Raw genomic sequence first — 13,686 nt, forward strand, 5'->3', positions numbered from 1 at the left:
AGAGAGAGAGACAGACGGAACCAGGCATATGTCACATTTCTACAATTTGTGTCAGCACTCTCACAAGAAATTAGTCCTTTCCCCATGCCCGATGTAGTACCATATTCTGCTGCTGCTCCTCCAAACAGAGTCAGTGGTTCCAATAATTTATTTCTGACAGCACAGCTGAGCTTTTTCTAATTAATAATAGCAACAATATATAAAGGTTTGGACTATATGTTTCAACACAGTATTTACATATCAGGTATTATGTGTGTAAATAGATCAATGTTACGACACAAATGGGTTAATTCTTTCAAATGTAAATAGCATGTGAAATGGCTTCATGGGTCAACTGTGATAAATGTAATTTATTTTAATGTTTTTGGGCCAGCAGACTCAGGAGTTCTGCGATAGTTCCATCTTCACTAATTCTTTGTAAATTTTTTTAGGCTTTTGATTTCTCTATCAATTTCCTGTTCTCTTGGTGCTTGTCAATTTGGATTGGTTTTAAGAGCAATTTGGGATGGAAATCTTTATGTGGGCTTAATGCATTTTAGAAGTTTCTTGAAATACACTCCTGGAAATTGAAATAAGAACACCGTGAATTCATTGTCCCAGGAAGGGGAAACTTTATTGACACATTCCTGGGGTCAGATACATCACATGATCACACTGACAGAACCACAGGCACATAGACACAGGCAACAGAGCATGCACAATGTCGGCACTAGTACAGTGTATATCCACCTTTCGCAGCAATGCAGGCTGCTATTCTCCCATGGAGACGATCGTAGAGATGCTGGATGTAGTCCTGTGGAACGGCTTGCCATGCCATTTTCACCTGGTGCCTCAGTTGGACCAGCGTTCGTGCTGGACGTGCAGACCGCGTGAGACGACGCTTCATCCAGTCCCAAACATGCTCAATGGGGGACAGATCCGGAGATCTTGCTGGCCAGGGTAGTTGACTTACACCTTCTAGAGCACGTTGGGTGGCACGGGATACATGCGAACGTGCATTGTCCTGTTGGAACAGCAAGTTCCCTTGCCGGTCTAGGAATGGTAGAACGATGGGTTCGATGACGGTTTGGATGTACCGTGCACTATTCAGTGTCCCCTCGACGATCACCAGTGGTGTACGGCCAGTGTAGGAGATCGCTCCCCACACCATGATGCCGGGTGTTGGACCCGTGTACCTCGGTCGTATGCAGTCCTGATTGTGGCGCTCACCTGCACGGCGCCAAACACGCATACGACCATCATTGGCACCAAGGCAGAAGCGACTCTCATCGCTGAAGACGACACGTCTCCATTCGTCCCTCCATTCACGCCTGTCGCGACACCACTGGAGGCGGGCTGCACGATGTTGGGGCATGAGCGGAAGACGGCCTAACGGTGTGCGGGACCGTAGCCCAGCTTCATGGAGACGGTTGCGAATGGTCCTCACCGATACCCCAGGAGCAACAGTGTCCCTAATTTGCTGGGAAGTGGCGGTGCGGTCCCCTACGGCACTGCGTAGGATCCTACGGTCTTGGCGTGCATCTGTGCGTCGCTGCGGTCCGGTCCCAGGTCGACGGGCACGTGCACCTTCCGCCGACCACTGGTGACAACATCGATGTACTGTGGAGACCTCACGCCCCACGTGTTGAGCAATTCGGCGGTAGGTCCACCCGGCCTCCCGCATGCTCACTATACGCCCTCGCTCAAAGTCCGTCAACTGCACAGACGGTTCACGTCCACGCTGTCGCGGCATGCTACCAGTGTTAAAGACTGCGATGGAGCTCCGTATGCCACGGCAAACTGGCTGACACTGACGGCGGCGGTGCACAAATGCTGCGCAGCTAGCGCCATTCGACGGCCAACACCGCAGTTCCTGGTGTGTCCGCTGTGCCGTGCATGTGATCATTGCTTATACAGCCCTCTCGCAGTGTCCGGAGCAAGTATGGTGGGCCTGACACACCGGTGTCAATGTGTTCTTTTTTCCATTTCCACGAGTGTATTTAGAAAAGTCTCTGTAATTACCTTGGTTGTCCATTTCCTTTCTGGAAGCAGGTATTTTGCAGCTGGTACCTATTTGGCTGAGTTTTAGTTGTATAAATAGTTCTGGTGTTATCCTTTTGGAAATTTTATTCAATTTCACAGTCACAACTGCCCTCATATTGTCTTTTTGGTTGTCTGATTGAGTAAGAAGCTTCATTTATTGTTGTCAGCGTCATATCATTTACAGTTTTTTATTTGTTACTATTCCATTTTCCTGAATTTTCTCTCTTTCCATAACTGTGATTTAAAAGTGACCATTAGCATTTTTATGTGATTGTAGAAATTTGGAGATTATATTTTATAGCACATTCCAAGACTTATATACTTCTTCCGGATTTGATCTACTTTATTGTTAGTCTAACGTTCTGATGACTTAAAGTGTGAGTGTGGATCTGGGTTATATCAGCATATTCCCCCAGACCACCTTCCACATCTTTACGAGATGACTTACTTGGAATTTGCAGCCACTCTTCCTTACTGGATAACTGGCTGCTGGAAACCCTCTTGACTTCTTCTTTGTCAGATAATGCTAGGTACAGGAATTTTTAGACTGTTCCTACTTACGAAATAAGTAGACATAAAAACTTTACTTTTCAATAACTAACAATGTATTTGACCTCCATACACAATAAAAATTTCACTTTCCACATGAATGTGTAACTTCCTGCAAGTCTTTCATACAGTTGGATGTTAGAAACAAATTGAATTACAGTTAAAAGAACATTTTCTTGGATACCATGACCTTTCTTGACAGGAATCATAAAAATGAGTCTTGCCTCTAATAAGGTTGCGTCAAGAGTCTACAAGAGCACTTTTTCAGCTGTTCTTGTTTTAATAACAGTAGTCAATGACACAATAAGCATAGAGCTGTATATAAACTCCATGGTTCTTCCTTACACACTCACAAAAACATCTACGGATTGCCCAACAGGTACTTATTGTTGGCGTCCGAACACTGCGTCTACTTTCTCCCCGTGACTGATTTTAAACCTGCATACACTAACATGTGATGCGCAGTTGGTAGGATTCTACCATCCCACAGTCATATCCAGAAAATTGTGTGTTCGAGACGGTAGAAGACTGATTGGTTCTAGAATTTACACAGAAATTCTCGAATCGCTACATTAGATCAGCATATGTGTATTAGCTACTGACTACATTTTATTTTCACATTTGAAGTAAATAGTCAATTATCTATTGTTCTCAGAGTAAACTCAGTTGTGGACTCAAGATTAACTTTGAAACCACAAATGCCACAACCAGATGGGATGGGCGTTTGAGGAATCTTTTGTCTGTTTTACTTCTGAACACTCTTTACTTCCAAAATCCATGGTGTTCTTGCTGGAAATTCTTGTTTTTTTGCAAGGCTAAGATTTTAATTTTTGCTGACTGTAGTGTTTTTCCTAATTTATAGAACTTTCCTGCCTTTGGGAATGTGTTTATGTTGATAGTGCCCACATTTAATTTCTGGTCACATGTCTGGTGAACCATTGCAGACACATTGCCACTAGCTTTAAGTCTAACATGGGGCTGATCTGCAATGTATACTGTTTCTGAGATATAAATTATTTTGGAAAAAAATGCTCCTAATTTTCTAACAGCTCTGCGTTAATATAAAATTCTCTTGGACACTGTAAAGTATGGAAGATTTTCTATTGCTACATCAATTTGACTTGATTCAGTGAAGTGGAAATTGTTCAGCTATTTAAATTACATCTTTGGCAAAAAAAGTTACTTGTTCTTAAAAATCAATCTAGGTCAAAATAATTTTGAGCTTTGTTGAATCCAAGGAAACAGTATTTGTTCAGTTTCTGATATATCATTCAATTCCACAAGTACAGACAATATTTCTATTTTATCCCAAAGCACCTGAACAGGAGCTTCATATTTCTTAAGACTATTTGAGCATTAAGAACATGTTAGAGTGATTCTTGTACCTGATAAACATTATGGTATTTAAGAAGCTAAATTACCAGTACAAGTATTGTACCATTGCATTGAGTGTGAAATTTTCTTGCATATGGAGCAAGGTACATCAGCAAATACATTGATTACCTATTTAACAGTATCATCTTCAAAGGGTATCTGAGATTTATCTATTTGAGCCTTAATTCTAAGTGACTATTTCCCTCATTAGGACTTTCGTTCTTGACTATTCAGCTGTTATAAGTTGACCCCATGGTTAATTGACATATATTTTGTTCAGCAGTTCTGTTATTAATCTTTCATGTTCTAAATTGAAAAATGAGAATGTTGCTCAGGAGCCTCATTTGAAAGTCAGTCAATTTAAGTTTTAAAATAAAGGTTCACCCAGTAATTTGAGAAATTTATTCAAGCAGCTTACAAGCACACAGAACATAATCATAATCTGTGAACTCACCAGGTACATGAGTCATAATTAAGAAAAAGCCATAACTTTTGTTATGAACGAGAAGTCCCCATGCTGTTGACAAGGCCCTACCTGTTGATCACCTGCTGGAGTATAACCAGTAAACCACCAATGTTTAAAGAATCAAACTCCCATATATGAAACAGCTTCAAACTTCTTGTTACTTCACAAATAAGTTAGTGTGTTAAATATTTGATATCAAGTATGTAAGTGATAAAAAGTTTAGAAAAGCTTTGAAACCATGTTCAAAGTTTGGAGTCATTGTGAAAGATAGGGATCTGTTACAATCCCACTGTGAACGGCGAAGGCAGTCTCTGTTACAGATATGGGAAGCTCCATTCAGTTACATCACTCAGGTACCAGTCGGTAGATATATCACAGCTTAGAGTGGTGTCACAATTAATTGAGCATAAAGTGTGTGTATGTGGTTTGAGGTTTTCGGGCGCCAAACAGCGTGGTTATCAGCGCCCAAACGCATAGAAACAGGAACACATGCGGTGAAGGGACGAAGACGGACAGTGAACAAGGACAACGGCTAAAAGGCACAGACCTGATGCAGTTCCAAATCCTCACATACAGAGGCAACACAAGAGGAGAAGAAACGCACTAAAAAAGGAAAGGAAACATAAGGAAAAGAGAACAGAAATCGAAGTGAAACAAGTAGGTAATCATGACTGGCGGACCTCTTACCTAAAACCTGGGTGAGCCAGTCACCCAGCAGCACGTTAAAATCCTCTCCCTAAAATCCGAGGCAAAAAATTGGACAGGACACAAAACCATAAGACCTTCGCCACAGTCATTGCGTCGTCTTGCAAAATAGAGGGCAAATCCGGTGGCAAGGAAACCACCGCCCTCTGGTCAGAGAATAAAGGACAGTCAAGTAAAATGTGGCGGACAGTAATCTGGATGCCACAAGCACTGCAGATTGGGGGGTCCTCCCGCCGGAGTAAAAAACCATGCGTTAAGGGACTGTGCCCGATGCGGAGGTGAGTGAGGAGAACCTCATCCCGCCTGCATGACTGGTAGGACGTATGCAATGGCCGCGTGGTGGCCTTGACCAGACGCAGCTTATTTTCACCGACTGCCAGCCACTCCTCTTCCCATTGACGCATAACACGAAAACGCAAAAGGGAGGTAACAGCATGGAGGGGGATGGCACATTCAACAACGTGAGGGAGGGAACATGCATCTTTGGCAGCCATCTGCCAGTTTGTTTCCCCTAATACCCACGTGCCCCGGCACCCAGCAGAAAGAAACCTCCTTCCCCTGCCGTTGCAGGTGGAGTAGGGCATCATGGATGTTCTGGATGACTGTATCTGCTGGGTACAAGTGTTGCATGGTCTGAAGGGCACTCAGGGAGTCAGAACTGATGAGAAACTTAAGACTGGGGAACACATCTCATCTGCTCCAATGCCCGCAAGATTGCAAACAATTCGGCATCAAAGATGGTAAACGCCGCAGGAAGCCATAACTTGACGACTCGATCAGGGAAAACAACAGCACAACCAGCAGAGTCCCCCTGTTTAGAGCCATCTGTAAATGCTGGTACATGGTCGGGATGCTGGTTTAAAATATCGTAAAATAAGGAGGTAAAAACAAACGCAGGAGTGTAGCTCCTCCGGTACTCTGACAAGTCTAAAAGGATGCTGGGCCTCTGGAGCAACCAGGGAGGCAGGCGGGTAAAACCCTGGAGTTGGGGTGCCACACACTCCACACCAAGGGACTCTAGCAAATGCTTGGCACGAATCCCAAATGGTCTCATTGCCCTGGGATGACTGGAAAAGAGACGTTCCATAGGCGGTCGGGCAACAGTAGGGTATGCAGGGGAGGTAGGACAGGCAAGGAATTGACACACCCATCGCACCATGAGGAGTTTCCGCCGGATGGCGAGCGGCAGTTCCCCTGCCTCAGCACACAGGCTGGGGATGGGACTGGTACGGAAGGCACCAGTGGCCAGCCTGATACCCTCATGGTGTACTGCGTCAAGAATCTTCAGATACGAAGGCCTCGCTGACCAATACACGGTGCATCCATAGTCAAGACGCTACCGGACAAAAGCCCTATAAAACTGCAGCAGACGCGCCCGATCTGCTCCCCAGGACCGATGGCTCAGACACTTCAAAATATTCAGTGCCTTCAGGGCCTGCACCTTGAGGTCTTTAAGGTGCGGCAACCACGACAACTTGGAATCAAAAGTGAGGCCCAGGAACCTCACAGTGTCTCTAAAAGGAAGAATGGTGTCCCTCAGACACAATTCAGGGGAGGTAAAAGCATGTCGAGAACGATTAAAATGAACACACACACATTTGTCTGCAGAAAAGGTAAAACCCGTAGTAAGAATATTACCATTTACCCCCCCCCCCCCCCCGCCCTCTCCCAACCTACCCTCTTGTTCTGACCAAGGTTTTTGGGGGGGTTTTCATTGGTTGTAAAGCAAATACTGCATCCCGAAATCCCCATACAGATATTCCCAATTGGGTCTCCTTGTGTCACACTGTCTCATCGCCTGAGTATTTGGCTGAAAACCACATAAAACAGATTCTTTTCTTCCTCATATGCTGTATGCAGGAAAATTTTAGATTTAGATTGAATTGTTCCTTTGTTGACAAAGGAGTTGAGTTTATCAATCAAATTTTATTCCTTGAGACAAATGACTTATGAAGTTATTAACACTAGCAGTGAGTTTTTGTAGAAAAAAACAGTTTTGGAGGATCATGCAGTCTAGTTGAAGAATCACTAAGTTTGAGCGAGGAACTGTTATTTGTGAGCTGCTGCAATGAACTTTTGAATACAGCATATTAATTATTAGTATATATCATATCCCTGACTATTCAGCTACATGTGCACTTTTAGACAAATTTGAAACCTTGGTGGTAGGTTGCAGATAGAAAAGTTATGTAAAAAGTTCATAATTTGTGCTGACTTCAACATAAATATAAGAGCTGATGACAGGTTTGCTGTTTCTCTGAAGGACATGTTATCTACATATGGCTTAGCATTAAACTTTAGTGAGTACACTAGAATAATAGCATCTTCTACTACATGTATAGATAATATAGTGAGCAGCATCAACTATGGTGCTGGAGAAAAGTTCATCTTAGAATTAGGTGTATCTGACCATTCAGCCCTTTTTTATCTCATTGCCAAAATTAGATAAAACTGTAACAGTGAAGCGAGTCAGGAACTTCAGCCAACACAATGTGAATACATTTGCCTCAAGACTAAATGAGACATCCTGCCTGTGCAGCAAGCAGTTCTCAGTAAGCACAAACTATGATGCTTTTGTATCAGAATTCATGAGTGTTTTCAATGAATGCTTCCCCTTCATAACAGTGTGTGACAAAAACTGTAAAAAGAACTCCTGGATAACTGAAGGCATCAGGGTCTCTAGTATTAGAAAGAGGATACTGGACATGGAAGTGAAAAACAACCATGATGCAGAGCATGTCAGCTATGTAAACAAATACAAAATTGGTAGAGTAGTCAAACAGGCAAAACATATGCAAACAGTAAATACATCAAAAGCTATATGGCAGATTGTCAGGACTGATACGTGTGCTGAAAAAACAAAAAGTTTTAATCATAAATTAGAAATAGATGGGGAATGATTACAAACTCCAGACATATCTGCAAAGAATTCAACAGGTATTTCATAAATTCTAACAAAATTGATGATCTCCCTCCTCCACACATAAGTCCCAATATAATGCAGCACAGATCAGTAATATTCAAATTCACTCATGTATCCTGCTATGAAGTGGCTAACATTATAAAATCCCTAAAAAATCTCAAATCTGTGGGCTGGGATGAACTGCTAACAAAAATAATAAAGACAGGATGTGATTATATTGCACCCCAACTCCGTCACATAATAAATCAATCGTTTGATGAGGGCTGCTTTCCGGACAGGCCGAAGTATGCGGAAGTTCAAAAAGGGCAGACAAGAGGAGATATGAAATTTTTGCCCAGTATCAATACTACCAATTATTTCTAAAGTATTGAGTGAGTAATGTGTAACAAACTAGAAAAATATAACAAAAAATATAACATTATTCTTAATAATCAGTATGTATTTAGGAAGGGCCAAAGCACTGTTCATACTATTAGTGAACTAATCACAAAAATAAGCAGATGCCTCAATAACAAGGAGAGTGTATCCGGTATCTTCTGTGACCTCAGTTAAGCATTTTATATGGTAAATCATAAGCAGCTGCTCCTCGAATTAGCTTCTTATGGCTTCCATGAAAAATCTGTAAGTTGGTTCACTTCATATCAAAAAATAGGAAACAGAGGGTAGTTATTCAACATAAGGGTGACAAAGCTTGCTCTAGCTGGAAGGAAATGCAAGCAGTGCAAGCAGTTGTACTCCAGGGGTCAATACATGCCAGGTCAGATACAATTCTGTCTGCAGATGACACAGCAGCAGTAGTCTGCTGTAAAAACACTGAAGAACTAGCACAAAAAAACGAAACAGATCCTTCTAGAACAATAAAACTGGATAAATAATAATGCTATGAAACTAAACCTAACAAAAACACAAATTGTACACTCCAGGACCAAACAAACTGTTGAATATATATCACACTTAAGCTATGAAGGCAGAGAAATGATAACTGCAGAATCTGTTAAATTTCTGGGAGTGACCATAAACAAAAATTTGTCATTGACTAATTATGTGGATTGCTTACTGAAGCAGTTAAATAGCTTTGTTTATGCAATGAGGATTCTAAATAAAGTAACTGACTTAGCTTTTAGAAAAATTGTGTATCATGCTTATTTTATATCAGCTGTAGGATATGACATAATTTTTTGAGGAGTTGAGAAAGGAAGCCTCCTCAGCGTGTTCAAGCTACAGAAGAAAATTATTAGAGCTCTGACTGGAATAAACAATAAACAATCATGCAAGGCTCTATTTGCAAGCCTTGACTTACTGACAATTCCTTTCATGTTTATATATGAAACACTTCTCTTTGAGTTAAAAAAAAAAACCACATCTTTTTAAGGGAAATTCATTTACACATGTTTATGAAACAAAGCAGAAACAAGATTACATGTTACCTCACCACAGACTAACATTATTTGAAAATACTCCATATGACACGGCTTTGAAGCTTAGCAATAAAATATGTTCAAAGTTGAAGGACTGCAAGCTAGAACCCACAGGTGCAAACACTGAAAAATATTTAAAAAGCAAATGCTATTACAGGGTGGATGATTTTATAAATGAGGAAGACAAGTAGGAGATATTATATTTGGTTTTTTTTTCCTGTTTTTTCTACATTACATTCTATGTGTATGCTTATGTTCCCATTTTCATGGAGGTATATGTACTGTTTATGTATGTCCATACTTAGAAACTATGTACCTAAATATCTAGATTATACATATATACTACTTTTATGAAAGTATGTGCTCTTCAAAGTGTGTCAATATTCATAAACTAGAGAAACAAACATGAAAAATACTTAAAAAGAATGATTTTAAACCACTGTGGAAATTTTAAGAAACAGGAAGAAATCTAACATGTAATTGTTTTGTATGTTGTAATGTGCTTATGGGAGCATCCATATGCTTTATTTTAATGTATCTTGTTTTAAGGTATACTTACGTAGGCTTAGAATTAATCATTGACAAGTCATCGATGTTTCAATGAAATGATTGTGTATAACATATCATGTGATAATAAAGATTCTATTCTAGATACTTTTTTGGGGAATTGAGAGTGAGATCCATATTAGTGAACCATGTGAATTCACTAAACTTCCAATTTACTTTGAGATGCATACACCAACTTATTGACTGCAGATAGCTTTTTTCTTCATAGTGAAAGTCACCAATGTACAAAAGCGACATATATAGTAATATATGTGACCAAATGGATTTCACAATTTATCAGTGTTTGTTTTAAAGTATAGTTAATTTTATGTGCTTTAGGTAGGTACCCACATTTTGAAATCTCATTTTGACTGAATGATAACTGTAATTTCAGGACTGACTCACTTATTCAGCAAACAGTCCGTGAGAGGTTTGCTGAGTGTACAGTACTTACCATTGCTCATCGATTGCATACAATTATGGACAGTGATAAGGTTCTAGTTATGGACAATGGTAAACTCAAGGTAAGAATGTATTTTCAGCAAGAAGACAATATTATTTTACAAATATGAAGAGGTAATTCATGTTTTTTAAAGATTTAGATGCAGAAGATTGTATGCTAATAGGATATAAGACACAGCTCAAGTTAGGGTCCATAGTTTTGGTTGTAGATATTACTTCAGGTCGTAGAGCTGCAACAAAATAATGAAAGAAGAAAACTTTGCGTGGAATATAACAAATTAGTTTTAAATGAAATCATTCTGCTTTGGGCTGTTAAAACATTATTTATTGTGATTTCAATTTTGAGACATGGTCATTTTCAAGCATTGTGGGATGTTGTAATGCACTAAATAATATAAAGCTGTGTAACAGAAGTTGTATTTGATGAAGTGAATTTATCTGCTGTTCTGTATACCATACACATTAGAAACATGGTGAAATAATGATTTAAACACTTAAATTACAACATCCACAATGCTTGAAAATGACCATGTTGCGAAACTGCAATCACAATAAGTAATGTTTCAACAGCCTAAAGTGGAATGATTTCATGTAAAAATTTCATGAAGGCTGTGGACATAGTCATCATCAAACTTACGACAAAATATGATTTATAGTGCAGGCCCAAATACATCCAATTTTTATTTAAGAAAGCAAGCACAATAAATTTATGTACACTAGTTACTGAAACTCAGCGTATCTACAACAGGAATTTTACTACCAATACTTTACAGAAAAATTTAGTATTTAAATGTAACTTGTTATTATTTTATCTCTATTGCAACAATTATTCTTATTTATATATTCATTTGCTGAAAATTTGCATTGCATGAATGTCATCCAGTATATGTATTAATGTTACATTTTTCATTACATATGAATGTAAAAACAAGAAAATATGTACACTAAACTAACAATTATAAATAATACATCAAATGAAAGAGCAACTCAAATAGTTTTTCTTACAAGCATTCAAAATGAGCACATCTAGTCGATTTGCAAATTCTTCCCATGTCTTGATCAGTGCAACAAGGCTATTTCGAAAGGCAGTTGGATCAGCTGGTAGCAAAGACACTAATCATGATGGTTTATGAACACTCAAAGGTAAAAGTTGCATGGCATCGGATCGGGTGTGAAGGTGGAGATCATACAAAACAGTCTCTGTCATCTGGCCCCTTGCAGCCAGTTCAGCAGTCAGGCAGAACATTGTTTAACCAACTGCATACTGAGTTATGACAGGCAGGTGGCACACCATCTTGCTGCCAAGTAAAGTTCTGTATTTCACCTTCTTCCAGTTGAGAAAAGAGCTATTGTACTAACACATGAAGATAAGAAAACCAGTTACAGTTGCTTCACTGATTAACTTTCTGCCAGGATATGACAGATAAAACATTTAATTTAGGAGAGTCTCACTGCATCTGTACCATCCTGTGGTGATTTGATGACCCCCAGATGTGCACATTATGTGTGGTGACATTTTCACTTACGTGAAATGTCGATTCATCACCGAAGATCTTCATCATCATGCAGAACATTTAGTTTGCACAATTTGCAGGTAAATCGTGTTCTGTAGGGTATAAATTCTGTAAAAACTGCAAATGATAAGTACATTGTAGAAAGTATCTCCTTAAAAGCCTCCATACATACCTCACTAGAACTGCTAGTTCACGACGACTAGCCTAGCAAACTGATATCTTGGGGCTACTCATGAAAATCTCTCTCACTTGCTCAACATGTCCTCCACTCACTTGTTGGCTCCATAGTATTCCATTTGCACAGTGGTATACAAATGAAACTATTTGAGTTGCTCTTTCATTTGATGTATTATTTATAATTATAAATTTAATGTAATAAATACCACAAAGCTTTTAAACCCATATATTCATTTTGAAACACCCTGTATATGGGCATAATACTTTCACATTGTTTAGGACAAATGCACAGAATTTACAATATGACTACATACATCACACTACTTTTTTTTTACTTTTGTATCATTAAGAATCTTAAATATGTTTTATAATGAAAGTACCTCTGCAACTGTAACAGCCTTTACGTGCTTATGTTACAGCATGCTATTTGGTACAGAAATATTTCTTTACAGTGTACAAAACCAAAGACAAAATACCACTTAAGGCCACTACACATGCATCTTTCGACCAACTGACATATTGGATCTATGTAGACACTTTGGCCAACCGACCAACCAACTCTTCTTGTTATGATGTCAGTCAAGTATGACCACCTGACAGCTGATCTCCATTACTCACCCAACAAATTCTTTCATGTGTAGAGCTGTCTTGCCAACCACCCGAGAAAAGTTAATCTTTTGTCACTGCTTATGGGATTAAATGCTGTTCTATCATTCATGACAGAGTGCAAAATAGACAAAACTTTAATGCCTCCATTTCTGGAGAAATTTAAAGAAATTAGATGTTTGTGGGACACATCACACTAGGAGTATAGCAATAGAGATGTAAAAACTGCAACACTTCGTAAAATGTATTCACAAAATATACTTGCTTCATTGTTATAGGTGTTAAAGAAGTCTAGCCTATACCCCAAGCCTTCTGCTACGAAGAGCAAATTGTGGATTCAGTTCTAACAGTCGCTAAATGCTTCACTTCCCATGTATTTGTTGTATTTATTAGATGATGTGGCCCACCACCATTTCTAATCTTTCTTCTTCTAATCTGAAATGAGTTTATTAAACTCATAGAAGCATCTTTTATATTATATGCATAAAAAATAATAAAGTGTACATAAACATCTTTTGTTTTAGTTAAATCAAACAATGGAAACTCCAGGTAGGAATATCAACAATGTAGGAAAAGACAGATTGCTGCTTACCATACAGAAGATATGTTAAGTTGCAGACAGCCACAATTAAAAGACACTTACAAAAAGCTTTTGGCCACAGTCTTCATCAGCAAAAGGGAGACACGCCATTCACATGCACAAGCAAGTACTCCTCATGCACATGACTGCCAGCTGTAGCATCTCAGGCCGGAATGCCATTCCTCCTGCTGCTCCTCTCCATAATACACAACACAAGATGTAAGACACAAATAGCTTTTTTACACTCCGGATGTCAGAAGATGTCTAAAATATGATCTGAGTTAAGTTTCAGTACCCAGCAAAATATATTTGAATTTATATTTGAGTGTTAATGTGGTTTTGCC

At 39.3% G+C, this 13,686-nt stretch overlaps 1 protein-coding gene across 2 annotated transcripts in view; it reads left to right on the forward strand.

Annotated features, from left to right (window-relative positions):
- LOC126236177 (probable multidrug resistance-associated protein lethal(2)03659) overlaps nucleotides 1-13,686 on the forward strand; it is a 298,489-nt gene that overhangs the window by 267,057 nt on the left and 17,746 nt on the right. For both annotated transcript variants that reach the window (XM_049945273.1, XM_049945274.1), the window contains one exon: nucleotides 10,398-10,527. In XM_049945273.1, the coding sequence (XP_049801230.1) occupies nucleotides 10,398-10,527 (130 nt within the window). The remainder of the gene's footprint in view (nucleotides 1-10,397; nucleotides 10,528-13,686) is intronic.

This window comes from Schistocerca nitens, chromosome 2 (genome assembly GCF_023898315.1).
Source record: "Schistocerca nitens isolate TAMUIC-IGC-003100 chromosome 2, iqSchNite1.1, whole genome shotgun sequence".
Classification (NCBI taxonomy): domain Eukaryota; kingdom Metazoa; phylum Arthropoda; class Insecta; order Orthoptera; family Acrididae; genus Schistocerca; species Schistocerca nitens.